This window comes from Triticum aestivum, chromosome 5A, assembly GCF_018294505.1.
Source record: "Triticum aestivum cultivar Chinese Spring chromosome 5A, IWGSC CS RefSeq v2.1, whole genome shotgun sequence".
In the NCBI taxonomy this organism is placed as follows: Eukaryota; Viridiplantae; Streptophyta; class Magnoliopsida; order Poales; family Poaceae; genus Triticum; species Triticum aestivum.
In genome coordinates this window covers 307439689-307464225 of record NC_057806.1, presented here as the reverse complement: position 1 = coordinate 307464225, position 24537 = coordinate 307439689, and the positions used below count along the sequence as shown (strand labels likewise).

At 43.2% G+C, this 24537-nt stretch overlaps 2 protein-coding genes, 1 long non-coding RNA gene and 1 pseudogene across 6 annotated transcripts; 3 read left to right on the top strand and 1 right to left on the bottom strand.

The window, feature by feature from the left end:
• The first annotated feature begins 921 nt into the window (after positions 1 to 921).
• On the top strand, positions 922 to 12240 carry LOC123103063 (uncharacterized). 2 transcript variants are annotated; one of them, XR_006449606.1, is made up of 8 exons: positions 922 to 1180; positions 2168 to 2265; positions 9726 to 9808; positions 9979 to 10105; positions 10996 to 11059; positions 11194 to 11271; positions 11373 to 11457; positions 11688 to 11779. XR_006449606.1 is itself a non-coding variant. In XM_044524551.1 (8 exons), the coding sequence occupies exons 1-8, from the start codon at positions 1029 to 1031 to the stop codon at positions 11887 to 11889; spliced, it is 909 nt and encodes a 302-aa protein (XP_044380486.1). In that variant the 5' UTR covers positions 922 to 1028; the 3' UTR covers positions 11890 to 12240. The 2 variants fall into 2 exon arrangements, 1 of the variants encoding a protein (XP_044380486.1); XM_044524551.1 differs by having other exon boundaries at positions 11174 to 11271; positions 11688 to 12240.
• An 877-nt stretch (positions 12241 to 13117) lies between these two features.
• On the top strand, positions 13118 to 13256 carry LOC123109279 (uncharacterized; annotated as a pseudogene).
• Positions 13257 to 17591: 4335 nt separating this feature from the next.
• On the top strand, positions 17592 to 18536 carry LOC123103064 (uncharacterized). Its single transcript, XR_006449607.1, has 4 exons — positions 17592 to 17863; positions 18103 to 18184; positions 18273 to 18352; positions 18439 to 18536. It is a non-coding gene; the product is annotated as an uncharacterized lncRNA (long non-coding RNA).
• Positions 18537 to 19096: 560 nt separating this feature from the next.
• Positions 19097 to 23244, bottom strand: LOC123103062 (cytochrome c-type biogenesis ccda-like chloroplastic protein 1). 3 transcript variants are annotated; one of them, XM_044524548.1, is made up of 12 exons: positions 22985 to 23244; positions 22809 to 22889; positions 22655 to 22710; positions 22143 to 22270; positions 21950 to 22035; positions 21826 to 21857; positions 21439 to 21600; positions 21105 to 21177; positions 20857 to 20997; positions 20396 to 20488; positions 20187 to 20233; positions 19097 to 19388 (listed from the first exon to the last, which is right to left on the bottom strand). In XM_044524548.1, exons 1-12 carry the CDS (start codon positions 23082 to 23084, stop codon positions 19287 to 19289), a joined length of 1101 nt encoding a protein of 366 aa, XP_044380483.1. In that variant the 5' UTR covers positions 23085 to 23244; the 3' UTR covers positions 19097 to 19286. The 3 variants fall into 3 exon arrangements, with proteins under 3 accessions (XP_044380483.1, XP_044380484.1, XP_044380485.1); XM_044524549.1 differs by having other exon boundaries at positions 20897 to 20997; positions 22985 to 23243; XM_044524550.1 differs by having other exon boundaries at positions 22143 to 22236; positions 22985 to 23204.
• Positions 23245 to 24537: the final 1293 nt, after the last annotated feature.

Here is a 24537-nt window from a genome sequence, read left to right as displayed (position 1 = left end):
GATAATATTGTAGCGGTGCTTAGGCGAAGCCCTGCGACGGTAGAACATCAAGATCGTCACCACGCCGTCGTGCTGACGGAACTCTTCCCCAACACTTTGCTGGATCGGAGTCCGGGGATCGTCATCGAGCTGAACGTGTGCTAGAACTCGGAGGTGCCGTAGTTTCGGTGCTTGATCGGTCGGGCCGTGGAGACGTACGACTACATCAACCAAGTTAACGCTTCCGTTGTCGATCTACAAGGGTACGTAGATCACACTCTCCCCCTCTCGTTGCTATGCATCACCATGATCTTGCGTGTGCGTAGGAAAATTTTGAAATTACTACGAAACCCAACATGAACTGCCCGTGAAACTATTTCACGCGGCTGACCTTTTTGTGTGACGCCCGACACGAAGGCGCCATACTACACTGTGCAACGCTTCACAGATAGGCGCTACACGTCTGGCCAGCGTTGCACCTCAGACTGCTTAAAAATTGCTAAGTTATTGTGCAGAGCCTAAGAGCTAGGCGCTGCACTGTATAGTGTGGCGCCTAGCTCTCAGGCGCTGCACTAGTGATTGCACTACAAAATGAAGCAACCACTAGTGCAACGCCTAGAAACTCAGGCGCTGCATACTGATTTAGTAATTTTCGAATCACACGAGTGCGACGCTCGCCAGACGTGTAGCGTCTATCTGTGAGACGTTGCACAGTGTAGTGTGGCGCCTTCGTGTTGGGCGTCACACAAAAAGATCAGCCGCGTGAAATAGTTTTACGGACAGTTCATTCTGTAATTTGATTTTATTCATAGGTTAAATTTGTCAATTTTACCTCCTCGTGCTGCCTCAAGCTATAGAAAAGGAGGACACGCGGATCTCCAGGGTCAACGGGCTTGTTCGATCGGAGTAGTAATTAAGCCAGAAGTTGACCAAGGAGCTCCAGTATCAAGCGGCATGCGGGCGGATCTCCTGTATCAAGGCTCTACTATAGGCTGTTGTTGGTCCCCCAGCTCTCCTTCCGGTTCCGGCACGGCCAATTCCAAGATGGGATGGTGAGAGCATGCATGCGGCCTGCCGCCTCCGCGTCCTCGGGGCCCCGCGTGCTCGTGCTCGGCGGGACTGGCCGTGTCGGCGGCTCAATGGCCACCGCGCTCTCCCAGCTCCGGCCCGACCTCAACATCCTCATCGGCGGAAGGAACCGGTACGTGCCTCAGTGCCTCATGGCTAGGCTAGGTACCTGCTCCTGTGAGCCTCTCGTGTGCTAGCTGTGCGTGCATGGTTTTGCCCATGGTCGATTGAGCTGACCGAAGTACATCATTGATCGTCATTACGACCTCCATTCTACTCTCTCCGTCTTATATAATATAAAAGTATTTTTTACATTATAGTAATGTAAAAAATGCTCTTAAATTATGAGAGAAAAAGTAAAATATAGTGTTTTGGTAGGCTAGTTTAGCCTATCAAAAAGTCATATATGATCATTACTTGTGATCACTAGCTAGTTAACCGATCGAATCGAGCTGAGTGCCATTGCTACGAGAGCTGGTAGAGGGACGACTTTTTTTAACACGGAGAAAGGGAAGATGGTGATTCTGCCTTCACCATCACGCGCTCCAGAAAACACGGTGCCCAAGGTGCGCACACACTTGGTACCGCCCCAGCCGGGCTGGGTTAAGTTGAACATGGATGGGAGTTACATAGCGGCCATAGGTGCGGCGGGAGGAGGTATAATCCTGCGTGATAACAGAGGCGAGATCATCTACAACGCATGTAGGGAGCTACGTACATGCGACAATGCTTTAGAGGCGGAGCTAGCAGCATGCAGAGAAGGCTTGGAGCTGGCCTTGCACCGATCTAACCTATCTATTTTGTTTGAGTTGGATAGCGCGGAGGCAGTGTCGATGATTACAGCACGCGAGATGGATAGATCATCACATCATGCCCGTATAGAAAAGATTCGTAGGTTGGCTGGAAACGATGCTAGGGAGATTTCTTTTACTCTTTGTAGCCGTCTGCAGAACAGGATTGGTTATGAGTTGATCGTCTATAGCCGTAGCACTTCGCGTACAACAGTCTGGCTTATTATCAAGATGGACTTTATTGTAAATCTGGTCTCGCTGAAAAGCCTCTTTTTGATAATCAAAAGGCACAATCAATTTAATTTTGGATGCTTTCTTTTTTCTGCCAGGGAGAAAGGGATGTCGCTGGTATCTAAGCTCGGAGAACGATCTGAGTTCATCCACGTTGATATTCGCAATACAAGCAGGCTGAAAGCCGTGTTGGAGGGTGAGTATTTCCTCTAGTTTTTTTTAAGAGGGCATTATTTCTTCTATTTTTTTAACACGGTTTAATCAAAGTCGCTCACATATATGAGCATATACTCATTGCATCCACGTACACCTATCTCTATGAGCATCCCCGAGAAACTGAGCCGGCACATCATTTTAAAACTGACGAAATCGTCACATATGCCTTCGTAGTCAACGGGAACATCTCCTTTCAATGAACGCACATTACCAAAAAGCCTAAAATAAATTCAGAAAAATACGAGCATCAATATCATTATCCTGCTAACTATCCAACCATAGGTTGGTTCGTGGACTACCATCTTGATGCAAAGGATGTCTTCGGAGATACACGCGACCAAGACGCATTATGATAAGCCGGCGTTATATTTAGAAATAAACCGAGGCTATCACGTGTCTAAAAACACAACTAAAGGATGTATTTAATCTTGCATGCATGGAAAAGGAAGCTGAAAAGTTAAAGACAGTTGCAGAGGCTACATGTATGCGCTATTATTAAGACTAGCCATAATGAAGAATAACTTCAAGAATAATATAAAGACGCGAATTTGGAGCACTCGGTGACGACGCTCATTGGAATCTTAGCCGTTGTGCTGCTATCTAGTGGTCAATGTGTAATTGGACGAAATGAATTGTTGCTATTGAATACACTAGAGTGACACAATGTTACCTGTTTGGAGACAATAAATTAGAACCAGAAGCCGTACTGTAAGTACAACACCTTGGACATTTATTGGACTGTGAAGACTATTGAAGATTATTGAGCCACCGATACTTTATCGTCATGTTAATTACACAAACTGTACTCTCTATTGTCATTGTCAGATCCAACGCAAAGCTCGACCCTTTGATTCTCTTCGCCCCGCCATTATTCCTCTTCCTCCCATTGTCTAGTGTCAAAAAAATAATAAGAGGTTATATTATGTGCACAAAATAGATTACGTGCACAAAAACAAAATAGTCATTTTTTGGCTATAATTCCGAGCCGTTCCGGTGCCCAGGCTCATCTGCACCTGGTCAGAAAAAATCAAAACAAATTTAAAAAAACCAAAAATAATAATTGCATGGTAGAAAATTTATTGAGTGAGGTCTGCTCCAATTTTCAAATAACTGGACATCTGAGTAACTCTCAACAAAAAAGACAAATTGGGTTAGAACAGTGCATGAAAGTAGACTTTTTTCGGACCCCGAATTTGTCTTTTTTGCCGAGAGCTGCTCAAATGTCCAAATGATTGAAAATTGGAGCGGTCCTCACTTATTAAATTATCTACCATGCAAAAAAATGAAGCTTTTTTTTGAAAAAATTTTGTATTTGTTTTGATTTTTTTCCAGCGTGGATGCAAATAAGTCTGGGCTCAGAAATGGATTATCAACTAATTCCTCGTAAATCATTTTACTCATAATAGCATCGCGTGCAAGAAGAGGAAGATGAACGTGGATTGAGTTTCTAAATGAAGCGAGATTTATCTCATGACTTGTCAGTTTGTCGCTCGAATTAGCTACCGGTGTGTTCAATAGAATGGAAAAAATAAAACAAATGGTAACTTTCTCATCTATGGTCTTTATTCCAGGAAGTTTTCTTTTACTTTTGTGTTCAGATTATTACTAGCACTTTGGCGCTTTCTGCGGATCTAATTGGAACCAGATCACTCATGGCCGGTAGAACGCGTAACCATGCATGCTTCTGTCTAGTGGCCTAGACGCAGTGCATTTACGATTGATGTGTCTTTTTTTTTTAGCATCAGTACAGACACAAGCGCTCATATACACGCGCATATACTCATCCCTATGAACGCACACACGCACACCCTACCCCTACGAGCACCTCCGAGAGATTGGGCCGGCATATCATCTTGAGATTTACGAAGTCACCGTAGGCGCCTAGTCGTCGACGGAAACGTCTCCTCCCACTGAAAGCGCATCGCCGGAAATCCTGAAATAAATTCAGGAATAATGCGAGTACCAGGATTTGAACCCTGGTGGATTGGGGATACCACTGTCCACCTAACCATCTCAACCATAGTCGAATGGGTTGGGCAAGAAAATCTCTGCACGTACCGAGAATCCAAGCACCTTATTATCAAATTATTTATATTACATTATATGTCTAGACTCAAAATTTTGAAGTGTACTACCTCCGTTCAGGTTTATTGGTTCTCATCGTAATTTGTGTCAAATTTTGACTATAAATTTAACTAATAAAATGTTTATACGTGTCACTAAAAATTATACCATTAAAAACTATATTGAAATACGAATCTGACTATATAATTTTTGTTGACATGCACTAATATTTATCAGTTAAATCTTTGATCAAAATTTAACACAAATTACAAAAGAAACCAATAAACCAAAACAGAGGTAGTAAGTGGTAAAAAGGGAGAGCATCTTTTTCTGTTCACGTTGAAAGTGCACCAGCAATATTAAATGACATAAATGAAACTTCTGTCGGCGGGGTTGGAACAGTGTACCAGATAGAAACTTTGCTGTGTGGGAACAAAACGTGTGTACTTCACATCAGCTAATTGAACATGCTTCACGTCAGCTAATTGAACAGGGGAAAGATAAATACTACTATACATGATAAAGACATGAATATAATGGGGCTATTATAGTGAGTGAGGATCCCAAGACGATTTGATGGCATGATTCCAGTGAGCATGGTCGCCAAGTGCTTCTGCACAATTTCGAGTAACACACATTATACTAGGCTATGTTACTAACTTCATAATGGGTAGTAATATAAGGGGGTGTTTGTTTCCGGGGACTTTTTGGTGTAGAGACTAAAAAAAGTCCCTCTTAGAGACTTTTTAATCAAACAAGAGGGATTGCTAGGGACTAAAAGTTGCTTTTTGAGACTAAATGAAGAAGACTCTCAAGGAGAGTCTTTTTTGAGACTTTTCCAACAATGCCCCTCCCTGCACCCATTACCTCGTCACCCCATGGTGTTGTTTGGTTGTTATTTTTCTGTATACTAGGGGTAACATGGTCTTTTACATGTCATTTAATAACCTCTAGGGAGGGACTAGAGACTTTTTAGTCCCTGAAAACAAACAGGCAGAGACTTTTTAGGGATTAGGGACTTTTTAGTTGGGACTAGAAAAAGTCCTAGGACTTATGAACCAAACAGAGCCTAAGTGTGGCGTCATGCAGAACTTCATTTATCATGTTATAGACTCATATGTATTGGGATATGTGATATTGCGGTAACTAGCTAAATTACTAAATTTGTCTCTCTCCTCATTAACTCAATGTCACATAGACAATTTTGCGAGTTGGAGCTTATGTTACTCATAAAGTTATTCTTACTATGGTCGGTCTAAAGTTAAAACATAGCCTAGAAGTACTACAGAAAACTTTCGTCGATCCTCAAAAAAAAACTTACATCATTGACGGGCTACCGTTGAGATGTCATTGGTATTAAACGGTGTAATACATGGCTGACACGCCTTAGAGAAACAAATAAACATAGCAAGTTTGAATTCAAATGGATGGAAATTTCCTCCAAAAAGATTGCAAATGAATCATTATAGAAAAGGATGCGGCTAGCTCCCATCTAAATGAGAATTAACTAAGTCATCAAGGTGACATTAGCATCTTTATTACTATTTTCTTCTTTTTACCTTTTTCCTCTTTTTTGTTTCTCAATCATTTTAATGTATTTAAAAATTGTAAATATAGATGCCCACAGCCAGTGGACATGCAGTTGTGCATGGGTATGTGGACATGCAAGAGCAGTTGCACATGGATGGCCAACATGCATTTTTACATAGGTACGTGCGTGCAACTTAAGTTGTGCGCAGCTGATAAACATACTGTTGCACACGGTATGCGGCGTGCAACTGCAGTTGCAAGCAGTCGGTGAACAACTTTTTTCTATGTAAGAAAGCACTTCGTGAGAGAGGGTCAAGGCAGGGGCTGAAACCTAGCCGCCACCTTGTATTCTTCCCCTCTCGTTGGTGCCAGGTGCGGCGCTGATGATAGGTGGGAAGGTTGTTGATCATGGGGGGGGGGGGTGGACGAGTCTGTGAGATGTTGTGGTTCCACAACGGAGATGAATAGTAGAGGTGCAGTCTTCGACAAACGATGCTCGACGGCGGCGCTGGTGTTTCAGTGCGATGATCTTCAACGGCCGCCCCGCCTGGCTAGGCCACCAAAAACGAGGGTATTGGTGCATGGTCTTAGGCAGCGATGAGCTCGGCGCCAGATCCAAATCTGGCATGCAGAGGCATGGGTGATTTGTCTCGTTGACAGTGAACAAGTGTAGGAATAATGTCCTCCCCACTCTTTTCCCATTATGTTGGTGTGCTTATCGTTGGAGGCGGAGAGATTGTGCAACTGTGTCTCCTACGGGTATTTCGGGATCTGGTCGTTTTGGGTTTCCGATGGATCCGGTTGGATTCAACCGACTTTCGAGTTCATTGGAGTTTCTACATGCCCTTTTCTGTGTTTTCTTGTCCAAGACGGTGATTTTCTTTGCATATCGCAGCCACCAATATCTCATGTCTGCATCGACGACTTCTCAACTGCTTCTTTTACAAGCTCTTAGGCTTAAACTAGTTTGCTCTGCTGAGGCGTATGCCCGGCATCGAGCTACCCTCACGGCACGCCGCTAATGGATGCAGGAGAAAGAGGACTTCAACACCCCCAAGGATTTTAACGTAATGTTATTTTTCTATAAGGATGTGCTTGGAAAGATCTATGATACTTTATATATGACCTTAGGCATTTTTACAAAAATATCTTTTCTCTATGTAATATACTCTCCCTAAGTTAATACTCCCTTCGTCCCAAAATTCTTGTCTTAGATTCGTCATGGATGTATCTAATACTAAAACGTGACTTGAAACATCAGTATTTAGACAAATCTAAGACAAGAAATTTGGGACGGAGGGAGTATCATTTCTCGGTACCTCGGTAATGTTATTTTTCTAAAGTTATGAAGAGTGGAAGAAGAAAACAATGTTTTCCCGTCCTTGCTACCTGTCTCTCCTTTGTGGGGTTTAAATCTGTTATCTTCACTATTGAAAAGATTGACACTGTCCCATTCAGCCATTCTACATCCTCATAGCCTATGTATGTGTTTTATATTGTCTTTCTTAGTTTATGTCTATTTTATTTCTCTTTCATGTCCCTTGTATGTTTCTTTATGTCTAGTTCGATCCTAAAACTATTTTAATTGTTCACCACATGTCCTATACGCCCCCCCCCCCCCCCCCCCCGATTTCGTTTGACTTGCACGCATGCGGCTTCATTACTGTCACACATGAAATATTTTATAGGAAAAAACTTAGAGAAAAGGTAGACATGGATAATTGGTCCTGAAAGTCTTAATTCAGCAGCAAAATCATAATGGGAATGTCTCTTAACAATCAACAAATTTCCTTTGTCGTAACTTGATTGCGGCTAGCTACATAACTCGGAAAGGACACATAATTATGCATAAAATAGTGTTTTTTCTCATCTTCCACCTTTCATGAAAGTAAGGCAGCTAGGGATTTTATGCAAGGGATGCTACTATGCCGTTCACCTTTGGCTGCCTTTCGATGCCGGAAAGGTGGGGGGGGACCCTGGTTTTGGGTTGGTTGTGTGGTGTGTGTGTGTAGCTCTAGCTCAGGCTAGGATTCAGTCTAGGTGTCTGATCGGATGTGGCAATGGGATGGCCTCATCGACAACATAAAATAGCTTCTCGTAGTCCTCATCAGTCCAACAATGCTTATTAGTGTCAGCGGAGGGCATGTGGAGCTTTGATGGATTTGATTTACCAAATCCATCATTATTGTATACTCTTTGATAGATATAGCGCAATCCAAATTAATCCCTAATCTTTTTTGCATGGTCCCTAATGCTTATTTTACAAGTTCTTAATATATTCCTTTCTTATTTTGAATGCAAATACCTAACTAAATACTAAGAAAATTCTTTGTCAACAGCAATCTATTCTTCGTAATAGTATATATTTTGTATATTGAAGTCCTAGATAGGAAAGTAGAGTAGGCAGAGATCCTCTACAAAAGGCCATCTTTGCAGCCTTGCTTGCTCGCAAAGCCATCATGGTTGGTTTGCCTTCCTACACGGGTAGGGATGACAATGGTAGGGTATGGGCGGGTATAACTTCCTTCTACTCAAATCCATACCCATAGAAACTTTTTATACCCACCCACTTCAATACCCATGGGTATAAAATGACACCCATGCCCATACCCATCGGGTATCCTATACCCAATGAATATCCATTGGGTACAATATATAGCATTCAAATTCTTAAGAGGTAGAGAAATGAGTTCAAAATTCAAGTGATCGTGGTAGAGTAGTATAGCACGTATGTGGCTTCCTCCAGTGGGTGGCCTCTTGGAGGCATCATGGGAGTATGAGTAGCGGTTGGTGGAAGGCCGACGTAGTGGAAGGCGGTGGTGGGAATTGGGGATCGCTGAATCGAGTGTTCGACAAGAGTCTAGTAGTAAAGAGTCGATATTTCATCTTTTTGAGGAGTCACGTAGGACGTATGAGGAGTGGCGAGCGGGTGATTATGAGCCTATGAGCTATGACTTGTTTAAGGAATAGGAGATTTAGGGTTGGACCATATGAGTTGGATGTTAAACCCACATGTTATAGGAGTTATTTTCATTTATTAATTTTTTTTGGTATCCATTGGGTTACTCATGGGCACAATTTCTTACCCATGCCCTACCCATATATTTTGCGGGTATGGGAACCCATTACCCGTGGGTAAAAAATCTCTTCAAGTCTTGCCCATACCCATTGTTTTCGGGTAGGATACCCGCGGGTACCCATGCCCATGGGCAAAACTGCCATCCCTATACACGGGGGAATGAGGGAGGATCAATTTTCTTTCATGAGGTTTTGCGACACAACCACGATTTTCTTGAGGCGCAAAGCTACACAAGGATGTGCCTGGAACATGAACAAAGAATCCAGGGCTGGATCTTGGGCCCAGTTTTGTCTACGTCTCGTCTAGGTAGTTTTGGGATGCGTTGTTACGCGAAATGGACTGCATTGTTGCGCGAAGTGGATTGCTGTGTTTTGTTGGTCTCCTTGGTTCTTCTCTGTTAGGCAATGCATGACCAACTTTGGCCTTGTCGAGAAGGTGATGAGGTAAGGCCTCCTTAATTCTGTCTGATCGGATTTAGGATGGTTTTCCATTACCCATTGTAGCATTCTTCTTCAGGGGGACGATGTGATCCTAAATTAGTTGTCGTTGGCTTGTTCTGGCTCTGGCGGGCGACTTTGGTCCTCTTCAATAATATTACGCTAACTCCCAAGGTGTTCCGAACATTCATAGACATGCGATATGAATCCAACCATGGGAATAATTTGATGGATGAACAAAATATTTTTAGTCTAATAATAGCTACTCCGTAGATACTTCCATTTATTTTCCCTCACAAAAATAGACACTTCATTTATTTTGTTTCACAGGTGTGGATTTGGTGGTTCATGCGGCTGGACCATTCCAGAGGGATGACAAATGCACAGTCCTGCAGGCAGCAATATTTACCAAGGTGGGTGGGGCCATGAAATATTTGATGCTGAACTGTACGTAAATATATAAGTGGTATTCAATTATTTCAACTTTTCAAAACTAGTTCTATTTTTTCGACGCTTGCAGTATTTCTGTATATAAATCTGAGAAGCCCTAAGTTAATTTGCATGCTCAACTTTTGCCGACCAGACAAGGTACACTGATATCTGCGATGGAGTGGACTATTCATGGAGGGCAAAATCTTTCCATGAACAAGCAAGAGCTTCCGGCGTCCCAGCTCTCATAACTGCAGGGATATCTCCTGGAGTGAGCAATGGTCTTATTTCTTGCATTCACACATAATTTCTCCATCGATTTGTATCAAAAAAAAAATGCTTGCTACGTACACTAATTCTCGGTGCATATTATAAGAACCTCAACTACATACAGTAGTTCATGTTTCATCCTTTTTTACAAATCATACACCAGACACACCACCACATCTATGATAAAGCTTCAGTTATGAACAACTAATAGTAATGCTCAGATTAATCTAGGTAATGTAACAGATTGATGAGGAAATTGAGTATTCAATTTGTGAATAACCCCTGATGAGTACATATTCAGTTCACAAGATTTAAATATAAATGCCTGAGAAAGCTCTGCAACTGCAGATGCAATCAGAATGGGAATATTGACGCTCGATTAGTAGAGCCTATGTTTCAACTTTCAACTAAGGGTGCAGGGCAGCGCCCGATCCGCCTGGTATGCAAACTTAGGTGATTTAGTTATAAATGAGTTTTTTTTTGAAAAAAGGAGGATAGACCCCCGGCCTCTGCATCTAGACGATGCATGCGGCCATCTTATTAATTATTCACATAGGTCATACAAATAAATACATCAGTCAACCTGAAGCCACCAACTAGGCAACACCTATTGCTACTCCTATCCCATTGATGAAGGTGTGCCGAATATTCAGGCCTAATACCACCAAACCCTAACATCTAAAGCTGGATGCCCCAGCCCAGCCACACACCGAGACTAGGTCCCACACCGGACCGACGCACTCTCAGAGGCTGAGTTGTGATGGGTTAGTTCAATTTGTACTTACTATGATTCACCTGTGCCGGCCTATGCGACGCCATGTTGCATCCCTAGTTTGAACCCTTTGAATTTTCTTTTGAAAATTGTATTCTTAGTTTGTAACTCGATCGTTTTGTATGATAGTGATGGCAGCTGAGCTTGTACGTACTGCAAAAGGCGAGAGTGGTGGTGAACCAGAAACACTCAGGTCAGGAAGATACGTTTGACAAACTTGGGAACCGCCAATGATGTGAAAACTCACTTTTGTTTCAAACCTAATGTGCAGCCTTGGTCAAGCCTATCTTACTAAATCCTCCTACAGATTCTTCTATTACATTGCAGGTACAGGTGGTGCAGGTCCAACTACGTTGGGCACAAGCTTGTTACTTCTTGGGGAGGATGTAATTGCCTATGATAAAGGCTCCCTTGCATTTGGACTTGCTGTCCTTTTTTTTTATAATATTCAGTGAATATATAGAAATGAACCTCGCCTTGCCTGATCTTTTTATGAACAAACCCAGGGAGCGAAATCAAACTAAAACCCTACAGTGGAGCTCGCAACATTGATTTTGGAAAAGGGATTGGGAAGAAATATGTTTACTTGATGTAAGTCCTTGAATATATTGTTTCCATTTCATCGAACACAGATTATAATAATTTATCCCTATGAAATTTGATCAATGCAAGTTTATTTCATTAAAAATGCGGTGTGTGGTACCTCTACTATACCATGGGAAAACAAATTATATGTTCCTCTGCAACAAGCCATTATCATGGTTTCCCCTCCCATAATTGAGAAAAAGAAATCCACTGTGATATTACTTGAACAAATGCAGGAACTTACCGGAGGTGAAGAGCACACACAAAAATTTAGGTCTGCCAACTGTTCGTGCTCGATTTGGTTCAGATCCTTTCATCTGGAATTGGGGAATGGAAACGTTCGCAAACTTCTTGCCTTTTGTATGTGTTATTTCTCAAATTAACTACTACCTCCGACCTGGTTTATTAGTCTCCCTCGCACTTTGGGTCAAAGTTTGACAATAGATTTAACTGACAAGATATAATTTATATGTAACCAAAAAAATATCGTTGAAAACTTCAGTCAAATACGAATCTACCCATATATTTTTATGGCATATAACTTATATTTTGCTACTAATCAAATCTAAGGTCAAAGTTTAACACAAAATAAGAAGGGTACTGATAAACCCGCATCTTAAAATTGTGTTACTGATACTTGTACCAACCAAAGGTTACAAGGTATGAGTACCAAGAAAAAGCTTCCTTCAGGAAAATGGAGATCGAAATTTGGCAACTTCATCTTATTAAATGAAATTGATAGTAATAAATGTTTTGACTTCTTGAAAAGAATCATGTAGATGGAGGTGTTATAAGGACCAGCATCGAGCTTAATTTGAAACTAGGAAATTATTTGGCACCAAGTAAGTTTGGAGTATAATCTTAAGCTAGAAAAACAACTGTCTATTGTTAAGCGACAGATATGGCGTGCAAGGTCCGGTTCAACCAGGACGTCTCCACCGAGCCTAGACTAGGGTAGTTAGTTGTGATTTCATCTTATCTCTTGTAACTATCTCTATCTCTCTAGTCTATCCCTTGGGCTCCAAGTTAAGGATCCTAACAATGTAATCTTCTCTGTACGCTATACGGGAGTCGCGCCCCGCTCTATATAACACGCAACCGTCGCCCTAGGCAGGGTACGGCGTTCTCTCACATGGTAATCAGAGCCTACCTCTTCCATCTCATCTAGTTCCTCCATTGCCACAAACCTCCTACCATGGCCTCCTCCGGCTCCTCCAACTCAACCCTCTCCGGCCAGATCACCGAGCGCCTCACCCGCACCAACTACATCATCTGGCACCCAGATCACGCCGCAGCTCCGAGGTGCTGGTTTCTTCGGGTATGTTGATGGAAGCATACCCGAGCCGGCCAAGTCGTCACCAAGGACAAGGATGGCAAGGAGGAGTCCATCCCAAATCCGCTCCACCACGTGTGGATCCGGGAGGATCAACAGGTATTGGGATATCTCCTGAATAACCTCTCGAAGGAAGTGCTCGTGCAGGTCACGTCGATCGTCCATGCACACGAGCTGTGGTCGGCGCTGGCGAAGATGTTCTCGTCGACCTCGCTATCCCGCGTCAACAACATCCGGGCGGCGCTCACCAACGCGCAGAAGGGCACACAATCCGTGGCCACCTTCTTCGCACACATGCGATCTCTCGCCGACGAGCTCGCGGCGGCCGGCAAACCCCTAGATGAAGACGAGCTCATCTCCTACATCATCAACGCCCTGGACATGGAGTATCAGCCACTGGTCTCTGCCCTTGATGCTTGTGTCATCCCAGTCACTCTTGACGAACTGTTCGCTCAGATGAGCAACTTCGATCAACGAGTGGCCCTCTTCCAAGGGGCTGGGACCGGTGGCGGCTTCAAGTCTTCGGCAAATGTCGCCACCCGCAGGCGTGGCGTTGCCTCTTGTCCTCATGGCCCTCCTCGCGGGAATAGCAGGGGCCCTGGCGGGGGAAACATCAGCAGCAACAACAACGCACGCAGCGGTGGCCGACCCTCCTACTCCAACACCAAGGGCGGCCGCCGATCTAATGGCTCCACCAACAAGTCTCGGCCTGATGCTATCCGCTGCCAAATCTGCGGTAAGCTGGGCCACTCTGCAAAAGATTGTTGGTACCGGTTTGATGAAGATGAAGAATCATCTCAAGATGAAAAGGTGGCCGGGGCTGCTGAAGCTTCCTACGGCGTCGACATAAATTGGTACGTCGACAACGGTGCCACAAACCACATCACCGGTGAGCTGGAGAAGGTGACCATGCAGGAGAAGTACCGCGGCCAAGATCACATCCACACTGCTAGTGGAGAAGGTATGAAGATTGGTCATATTGGTCACTCAATTATTAAAACCCCTCATAGAAAAATTCATCTCAAATGCATCTTGCATGTCCCTAGTGCCAACAAAAATCTTCTTTCTATCCATCGCATTGCCATTGATAATCATGTCTTTCTTGAATTTCACCCCTTCTTCTTTTTGGTCAAGGATCAGGCAACGAGGAGGGTGCTGTATCGAGGTAGATGCGTTCGTGGGCTTTACCCATTGATTCCGGAGATTAGAAGATCCAATAAACAAGTTCTTAGTGCCACCAAAGTGTCTTCAACACGGTGGCACGATCGATTAGGTCATGCAAGTTTCTCTTTAGTTGAGCGTTTGCTTAGGAAAATAAACTCCCATATGTTGGGGATCGTGATGTTGAAACAATTTGTGATTCGTGTCAAAGGGCCAAGAGCCACCAATTGCCTTATCCAATTTCTACAAGTATTTCTACCAAACCTTTACAGCTCATTTTTTCTGATGTCTGGGGGCCTGCTCCCTCTTCTGTTGGTAGACATACATATTATGTGAGTTTCATTGACGACTATAGCAAGTTCACGTGGATCTATCTCCTTAAGAAACGTTCGGATGTTTGCCAAGTTTTTCTCAATTTCCAAGCTCTTGTAGAAAGAAAATTTGACAGTAAAATTCTTTCTCTCCAATCTGATTGGGGAGGGGAATATGAGAAGCTAAACTCATTTTTTCAGAAACTTGGCATATCCCATCATGTTTCATGTCCTCATGCCCATCAACAGAATGGGTCAGCCGAGCGCAAGCATCGACATATTGTAGATGTTGGTTTTTCTCTTCTAGCCGGCGCCTCCATGCCCCTTAAATTTTGGGACGAGGCATTCCTCACCGCTGTCCACATTATAAACATGCTACCTAGTCGTGTGATTAACAATGAAACTCCCATGGAAAGGCTTCTTCACACCAAACCCGACTACACGTCACTTCATGTGTTTGGATGCGCCTGTTGGCCAAATCTTCGCCCTTACAATGATCGCAAACTCATGCTTAGATCCAAACAGTGTGCTTTTATTGGTTATAGTGCTCAACACAAGGGCGTCAAGTGCCTTGACATTCCCACGGGTCGTGTCTATATCTCCCGAGATGTAGTGTTTGATGAAACAAAATTTCCCTTCGCAAATCTTCACCCCAATGCCGGAGCTCTTCTACGTCAAAAAATACTTCTTCTACCATCTAGTCTCACCGGCGCTCATCAAGGGGAAAATGATTGTGATGATCCACTATTGACCAATCCTCATAACCTTGCTCTTGAGTCCTGTACTGATGCAGATGCAAACGTTGAAGAAAATGGCGAAGGAAATCCTCAAAACAGTGCACAATACGCTCCAAACGAGCGATATTTCATGTGTCACCGAATGAAGGACATATCCGCCTCGGGATCGGTGCCCCAGCAGCGCGCCAGTGAATCCCCCACGGGATCTGTGCTGCAACAGGGCGTCAGCGCGTCGGGTTTCGCCCCAACTGCCGGGCGCGGCAGCAGCCAGCCCGCAACTGCCATGCGGGCACCTCCCACTGCGCCAGGCGCGCCATCCGCTCCGCGCCAATCAGCTGGCGACACATGCCAACCTCCGCCTCATTGGCCAGCGGGCGGACCCCGCCACTACGTGCGCCGCCAGCCAGGTGGGCCTTCAGGCGCGGAAGCTGGTGTAGGCACAGGATTCGGTGCCGATCCTGCCGCGGACGCGCGATCCGGCATGGATTCTGCCGGGCCCGCGCAATCATTGTGTCATGATGGGTCCAACGTAGATCGCATGCATGGCTCGGGATCTTCTGCTCCGCTCGACATGACCACACCGACCGATGGTGCCGCAGAAGATCCTGCTGCTCCAGAAACCGCGCCAGGAGTATCCGCCTCGGGAACGCCTCGACCAAAGGTTGGATCCTCTGTGGAGGGCAACAGTGCAGCTCCTCCACTTCCTTCACGTACAAGGCTGCAAAAAGGGGTAATTAAACCTCTTAATTATAAGCAAATAACCAAATTTGGTCTAGCTTGTTCTACAGGTGAGCCAGACACTCTTGATAAAGCACTTGGTGATGAAAAGTGGAAAAAGGCCATGGAAGAAGAATACATGGCACTTCAGAAAAACAGAACTTGGCATTTAGTTCCCCCACGGCGAGGTAAAAATCTAATTGATTGCAAGTGGGTTTACAGAATAAAGAGAAAATCTGATGGAACTATAGATCGCTACAAGGCCAGGTTGGTTGCAAAAGGCTTCAAACAGCGGTATGGTATTGACTATGAGGACACATTTAGTCCTGTTGTTAAAGCCGCAACTATTCGTCTTGTACTGTCTATTGCTGTATCCAGAGGATGGAGTCTTAGACAACTGGATGTCAAGAATGTGTTTCTTCATGGCGTTCTGGAAGAGGAAGTATACATGAAACAGCCTCCTGGGTTTGAGAACAAGAGTAAGCCTTCCTATGTGTGCAAGCTTGATAAAGCTCTATATGGACTAAAGCAGGCTCCCAGAGCATGGTACTCACGTCTGAGTCAGAAATTGCAAGCACTTGGTTTTACTCCTTCCAAGTCTGATACATCTCTGTTTATTTACAATAAGTCAAATACATCAATATTTGTGTTGATTTATGTGGATGATATCATTGTTACAAGTTCATCAAATGAAGCAGTGACAGGGCTGTTAAAAGACTTAAATGCTGAGTTTGCTCTCAAGGATTTGAGAGACCTGCATTACTTTCTAGGTATTGAGGTAAAGAAACATGAAGATGGCCTCCACCTATCTCAAGAAAAATATGCTGCTGACCTGGTAAGAAGGGTTGGTTTACAAGGATGCAAACCATCGTTGACCCCCCTCTCAAGTACTGAAAAATTATCACTTGACCTGGTAAGAAGGGTTCGTTTACAAAGAAGATAGTACTAGATACAGAAGTTTAGTTGGGGCTCTTCAGTATTTAACCTTGACTAGACCTGATTTATCTTTTGCTGTCAACAAAGTATGCCAGTTTTTTCATGCACCCACCACAGTTCACTGGACTGCTGCAAAGCGCATTGTGAGATATGTTAAACATACTATGAAGCTTGATCTCTTTTTCAGCAAGTCATCATCAAATCTTGTCAGTGCATTTTCTGATTCTGATTGGGCAGGATGTGTGGATGATAGACGATCCACAGGTGGTTTTGCGGTGTTCTTTGGACCAAACTTGATATCATGGTGTGCTAAAAAACAGGCTACTGTATCTAGGTCAAGCACTGAAGCAGAGTATAAAGCATTAGCAAATGCTACATCAGAAATTATCTGGGTTCAGTCTATGTTAAGAGAACTTGGTGTGAAGCATACCAAAGTTCCATGTTTGTGGTGTGACAACTTGGGTGCTACCTATCTATCTGCTAACCCAGTTTTCCATGCAAGAACAAAGCATATTGAGATAGATTTCCACTTTGTCAGAGAAAGAGTTGCAAACAGACAATTAGAAATCAGATTTGTTCATTCACGAGACCAAGTTGCAGATGGCTTTACAAAAGCGTTGCCCACAAGGAATTTTGAAGAATTCAAGCGTAATCTCAACCTTATACAGTTGTGATTAAGAGAGGGTGTTAAGCGACAGATATGGCGTGCAAGGTCCGGTTCAACCAGGACGTCTCCACCGAGCCTAGACTAGGGTAGTTAGTTGTGATTTCATCTTATCTCTTGTAACTATCTCCATCTCTCTAGTCTATCCCTTGGGCTCCAAGTTAAGGATCCTAACAATGTAATCTTCTCTGTACGCTATACGGGAGTCGCGCCCCGCTCTATATAACACGCAACCGTCGCCCTAGGCAGGGTACGACGTTCTCTCACATCTATATGCTGGACCTTTTGAGAGATAAAAATGTCACTCTAAAGTTTGCTGAGTGCGTTGACCCTTTCATTCGAGTTATTGATGGGATTGTAGGAGAGCGTGTCGCCATAAGAGTGAGTACTTGCACACTTGTTATGTATTAAGTTTGTTGTGTCAATGCCCAGGGCAGTGTATTAGAACTGTTGAATACCACTTAATCAATTTGGTTTTGTTTGAGCAGATTGATCTCGAAAGTTCAAATGGGCACACCACCACTGGATTATTTGCTCACAACAATCTATCCGTGTAAGCACAATTTTCCGGCACAAGCCATCTTGGTAGACATAGACCTACTAAATTAGTTTCCCAATCTATGTTTTAAATCTACAAGTTCTAACATATAAAATACTCCGGATAACAATTTTAATACGGATAACACAAACACGATGCATTTAATAAAGTTGAAGTATAGCCCCTGCTTGTGCCCAACATTGTTTTGCCAGTATCGTTACATTGAAGCTAAGCAGTTTAGATTGGACATTCAGATCCGTGGGCTATGCAGCGGCCGCATTTGCTCTAGCAGTTCTAGAAGGCAGCACAAAGCCAGGGGTTTGGTTTCCAGAAGAGGTGATGTGAAGTTAGAAACCAGAGAAAGAACCAAGAAACTAAAATTTCCTCAACCTTTCTGAAATTATCCCAATTCTTTGAAATGCAGCCAGAGGGAATAGCTATTGATGCAAGGAAGCTCTTGCTCCGACGGGCATCTCGAGGAGTAACAAACTTCACAATGAACAAGTGATTTACTATCTTAAATAATAGCAAACAAATAGTGAAATCAAGTATATTTTTATGTTAATAACAAGTATGGCATTTGAAAACAGGAATTCCGGGATGATAGAATGCTGATAATATGGAAATGAATCCCCGGCTGATAGAATGCTGATCATATGGAAATTGGCGATGGAAGTTATAGCTTCATCAAACTATTGTACTCTTCCTCTGTAATCCCCCCTCTCCCTCAATGTAACTCTGAACTATGTTCTGGGCTATTCGGTTGGTAATAAAGTTCAGGCAGGCGTAAGCCCGCCGTTGACGCGTAAAAAAACGATGGAAGTTATGCCTGAGAACAAAATCTCCATGAAGAGTACAGAAAATTCCTACTCAGTTCATGTTAAGTCCTGCATGAATTATGGAGCTGTAAACAGGGAAGCACCTAGTCACATATTTGGAGCAGGCTGGTTTAAGTTGGAGCCCATTCAAGTTGGAGTATTATGTTTCTCTGTGATTTGATTATTGCAGGTTGTAAAAAACAGAATGATTCTGTGCTGATGTCCCCTGTAACAAAACCTGCTGAGGTAACTGCACAAATCATATACTCCCTCTGTAAACTAATATAAGAGCGTTTAGATCACTATTTTAGTGATCTAAACACTCTTATATTAGTTTACGGAGGGAGTAGTATCAAGTTCATACATAGTAGATGGGCATGTAGATATTTACTTATCGTGTTGTTGTTTTCTTTTGGGTCCCTGAAGGGAATGGGGTCAAACCTCAAACTTTTCTGTGGACTGCTGAGATCAAGATGTTTAAGTTACCGTAAACATATTTGCATTCCTATAAAAGCTAGAAATAACTGATGCTACTTCCTTGCCATTTATGTTTAGCTACTTTACATCGCAAGACATGTTGGCATGTGCAACAATGGTGATCCTTGTCTAGCGGCTCTTGTTCAGCAATGGCCTACAACTCTACAGTTCACATCACCATTGATGTCGCAGGGAACAGCTTGTCCAGTAGGGTATAAACACCTCCACCCAATAGAAATGCACCACTGCCAAGCAAATGTTAGTGCAATGCATTTCTACAAATAGAAAATACAATTTAAAAGGAATTCTTGGTATTTTTCTGAGGATATTTTCCTCGACAATAGGATCTTGGTTAGAACCTCTGTGAGGAATAGGAATGGCGCCATTTTTGGTATAAGTTTAGAACAGTACTTTGGAAAAAGCAGTATTCTAGAGGAGAATAAAAGGGTAGGTTTGATGTATTATCTTTTCCCAAAAAGAAAGACAAAAAGTGTAACTGTAAGTCCTGAGCTGAGATAGTGAAATTGTATAAAACAAAATATGCTTGATATCTGTAAAATAAAGGTAGATTAAATGTTCGCCTCCAAAGAAAAAGGACTAGCGATTTCTTACATAGGGTAATTATCGTGTGTTGTTACTGGGCAATCAATATACAGGATACATAGATAGTTAATGTAAATGCTTTAAATGTTCACCTCCAAAGAAAAAGGGGTAGCTATTTCTTACATATGTCAGTTATCATGTGTTGGTAATTGGCAATCAATATACAGTGTACATAAGTATTTAATTACATAGCTAGTCCAGGAATGGATTTAGTTAGTAATTTAGCATTGTGAAGTATATCCGCTGTATTTGTACAAGGAATTGGACACATATGGTTAAAGTTGACAATTTGATGCACAAAATTAAGTTCACCAATATGAGAGTTGATTTTAGAATCTTGACCAAAAAGTACATGATGCGAGTTCATGTAGAGTTAAATATTTACTCAACAGAAAAGAAAAACAAGACACAGTAAGAACTAAAAACTAAGAAGTAGATACCTGATGGGGTTTATCCATGTGGAATATCTTCTGAATGACAGCAAACTCTGTAGAAGGCAATTAACTAATCAGCCATCATAACTCAAAAGTAGAAAAAACATGTGTGGTTGATCTATTAGAATGATGATGTTCATGAAGTCCAAGAGCAACTAGAAGTTAGTTTTTGCTGGTACTATCTTATCTGTACTTAATAATTTCTATATATATACCTGCAATGCTCCAGCAAAAGAGGCTGCAATGAGAAGAGGTGCAACATAGCCAGTTGTATATGTCAACAACAAACTTCCCCCAACAATTGGATCCTGACAGGAGAACGTTGAAGTTGTAGTTACCAGACTTCATCATCATTTAAGAGAAGGAATAAGCTGGAGGAAGCCGATACTACATGTTCACTACTATGTCAAAAGATTAACCAAGCATATTAAAGTACGGTAACACAGATTGGAAAGCGAAGAGTTTAAACAAATGTGAATCACATGGCGAATTACTAACTTTACTAATTAAACTATTAAAGTCTATCACAAAAATTAAAATAATTCTGCATTTGAGCTTTAAGCTACGTAATAAAGTACTGAGGCAACTTATATATCCTGTTACTCCCTCCGTTCCAAATTACTCGTCGCAGAAATGGATGTATCTAGAACTAAAATACATCTAGATACATCCATACCCGCGACAAGTAATTCGGAACGGAGGGAGTATATGCATACTCTTGAAGTGGCAACATATCCCAGAAGGGTAGCAAGAACAGGTGTACTGCAAGGTGATGCTGCTAATGCAAATGTAAGGCCAGCAAGATATGCTTGTACACCTGACAACCAAATACAGTTAGGAAAAAGCAAGATATTACTGACTGATTAAAAGAAATATAATGACATATATAGGGAAGAAATAAAAAATAGTGTCAAGAAACATCACTGGAAGGCAAGTTAGCTGCAGCAGCTCGAGGATCATAATCGCTGAAAAATGAGGGAAGTTGTAGCTCAACTACCTGTCGGATACAACATAATCAGAAAAGAAAATGGATTAGGGTAGTGTGCTTATACCTAATATTATTACAGAAGCAATAGCAGAAACTTAAATTTCAACGAAAGGAATTACCACTGTGATTATGTTTTTACAATTATTTAAGGAAAAAAGAAACCACAATGAAATCAACTCCTAATCGATTTGGCTTTAAGACTGCATGGTAGAAAGATAAATTGATTAACATGCCCCAGTTTATGAATTTTCCTTTTGGTTTGTGATTTACCTCAAGTAGGTTCAGTCCCATGACGATTCCTAACCCAGAAGCAGCCACTGGGAGTCCTTGTCCTACTTGCCCATAAGCCTTTCCAGCAAAAGAAGCAGCAACACCAAGGATGGCTAAGGTTGTTGCCAGTCCTAATGAGAAAGCAACTGAATTTCCAACAACCTACTAGATAGAACAAAAACAACTCAATTTGTATCAGGTATGATACAGACTATCAATGAGCCAAACTAATCATGTAAGCGTCTTAGTACAGATTAGATGTTGCACATACATATTCTGACAGATAACGATGTTGCACATACATATTCTGACAGATAACCATTACCAATTTCTTTTGGTTCTTTTATGGCACGCAAAACCTGAATATGCTTAGTTATCTTAAATTACCTCAGCTCGATCTTTTCCAGAGCCAAAGGCACCTGGAAGATTTTAAAAGATGTGATATATCAATTCATTAGTGCTAACCAATTCTGGGTCAAAGAGATCATTTCAGAATAGCCACTATACTTGCCTATATATCCTAGAGTCAATGGCAGAACACTGAGTGTACAGGGAGACAAACTAGTTACAAGTCCAGCACCAAAAATTACTGCCAAGCTGGAGAATAGAGGAAAAGGTCAGAAAGAAAAGAGGTATGGATAGGAAGCAGAAAATTAAAGGATGCTGTGTCTACAGCAAATTAACTGCAGAGAAAGAAAGCTGACCTGGTGAAACTGAGAGCAGACAACTGATCCAGAACAGCCTCATTAGCTTGCTGCCCAGCTGAAAACAATAAACCTCCAAACCAATCTCCGATGCCTAAGTCAGCCAAGAGAAGTCCCAATGATCCTAGCTGAACAACAAGAAATGGTTTGGGGGGATCGCTCCACGTAAAGAAGGATTTTACCTTTTAGGTTTGCCAAGGGATGCAACAAGCAAGAAACAGGAAACACAGATATAGCCTAGATAGTTTGGAAGCACTTTGCAATAGCGTACTGATTGATTTTGATGCATGGTGTGCTGATTACGGCTTATGAAATTGGCTACGTGTTACACTACCAATCCAAATATCTTTCTCTTTTTTTCCGCGGGGTTAATCCAAATATCTTTGTAGATATTGACAGTCAAAGTTCGATTTTAGCTAATGCCTAAAACTAACAGCTTCTATAGAACAAGGAGGAAGCATCCAGGAACGATAAGAACAAAACAGATTTGAAGGCCCTCCATGTTGTCTCACCAGAGAATCCCCGAGGTCGGCAGCATTCGCAGCCCCAGCAGCAACCAGACTTCCCACTGAACGCAGAAACAGCAGTGTTCTCAGAGCCATGGCATCGAAAACGTTGCCAGCAAGAGATAAAAAAGTACACATAAGGTAAGCTTCAGGTTAGTACCGGCTACACATGACAGCACGATCGGGCGCGGGCGGAGGAGCGACCGCCTCACCACGGCCCCCGGCCTGGCTCCACGAGTCTCTGCGAATGTTTTTCTCACGTGATTATTATATACATAAAAACAGCAGATTGGGTGCCAGTGGAAGCACGAACACGCGGTAAGCGCGGAGACACACCTGTCGTAGGCGAGGAGGATGGGGTGGGGTTAGCAGCTCGCGCTGGGAGGTGTGGGCGGCGGGAGACCACGGGGCGGGTGCTCATGGCGACGGAGAGCATGGCGGGAGGGCGGGATGTTGTCGAGCAGAGGAGAGTGGAGAAAAAGTGTTTTTCGGCTGCGTCGCCCGAGAATAAAGTGAGCGTGTGGACAAGAGAAGAGATAAAAGCGTGTTGCGTGTCTGGTTCACGCTCTGGAGAGTTAGAGCAACTGCCGATCCAAACGGATAGCGATTTTTTTTGTCCATTTGGGTCGACCGTCCGTCCGGCGTCCGTTTATATGGGTCGGCAGCACGCTCAACATGCCAACCCAAATGTATAGGCATGGCCGGCTGGCCACCCAATTTTACATTGATTTGCATTCAAACATATTGTGAAATGAAATAACAAGCAAAATAGTTTAACCGCCCAAATAAATGGTAAACTTTTACAAGACAAATACAAATAAAAATGTTTCACATAGTTTTGCAAACGAATAAAAGAAGATACATTTATTGGTTGCCAACATGAGTCCACATATACTCAACCAAATCATTTTGCAGTTGCACGTGAGTTTCTCAATCACGCATGTCTTCAGCTATCGGCTCTCTCAAATACTCAGGGCCAAACACAGCAATCACAGCCTTGCAGAACTTATACAGTGATTCTAGGCATGTGGACTCGCTCATACGGACGTACTTGTCAATGAGATCATCAGGCACTCCATATGCAAGCATTTGGATGGCGGCAGTGCATTTCTGATAAGAGGAGAAACCAATCTTGCCGATGGCATCCTCTTTGCATTCAAAGTAGTCATCATAGCCGACCACTCCTTTTCTAATATAGTTGAAAACATGCCTACTCATACGAAACCGGCAGCGGAATTTATGATGTTTGAACAACGGGTTTGTTGCATCAAAATAGTCCTTCCAGAGAAGGAAATGCCCGCTCTCTCGGTTACGATTCAAAACCGGAAGGTGGCCCGAAATGGAGCCACTGAATAACGGTCGTTGGTTGTTGAGGTGGTGATGGACCAACACGGCAGCCAATATCTCCTCCTCGTCGTCGGACGACGAATCGTCGGAGTCGCAAAGGAAATTGTGAAAACAGAACTCGTCGGCGGAGTCCATTTTCGTACCTTGACAAACTGTCGAATAGCTTGCGACGTCGAAGAAAGAGACGGCCGACAAGGGGAGACGCGGCGCCCACAGACCAGCTAGCGGGCGTCTTCTTGGTCGCGGGCGGTTGTGCGGTGGGGGAAGCGGCGACGGGAACCAGTTTGCTCTCCGGCGACAAAACGGCGACGGCGGGCGACTAGGGGTAGGGGCGGCGTTGCTAGGCGGATGTGGAGGCGACGGCAGCTGGAAGAGTCGCCGGCAAAAATGGGCGGCGACGCCGATGACGGAGGAGGCGGGGCGAGAGTTGCTTGATGGCCGGAAGGTGAGAGAGGAGGCCAATGTGCCATAGACCAGCGGGCCCGAGGACAAGAGTAGGCGAGCGCGCGCGTCCGTCGCGTGTCCGCACCGATACAAATCAG

Coding starts and splice junctions, on each gene's coding strand:
- LOC123103063 (XM_044524551.1), top strand. CDS start 1,029: ATGGTGAGAGCATGCATGCGGCCTGCCGCCTCCGCGTCCTCGGGGCCC. Junction 2,266..9,725: donor GCTGAAAGCCGTGTTGGAGG/GTGAGTATTTCC, acceptor TTTGTTTCACAG/GTGTGGATTTGGTGGTTCAT. Junction 10,106..10,995: donor ATCTCCTGGAGTGAGCAATG/GTCTTATTTCTT, acceptor TTTGTATGATAG/TGATGGCAGCTGAGCTTGTA.
- LOC123103062 (XM_044524548.1), bottom strand. CDS start 23,084: ATGCTCTCCGTCGCCATGAGCACCCGCCCCGTGGTCTCCCGCCGCCCA. Junction 20,998..21,104: donor TGCAGCTAACTTGCCTTCCA/GTGATGTTTCTT, acceptor TTTGGTTGTCAG/GTGTACAAGCATATCTTGCT. Junction 19,389..20,186: donor ACATGGATAAACCCCATCAG/GTATCTACTTCT, acceptor TTTGCTTGGCAG/TGGTGCATTTCTATTGGGTG.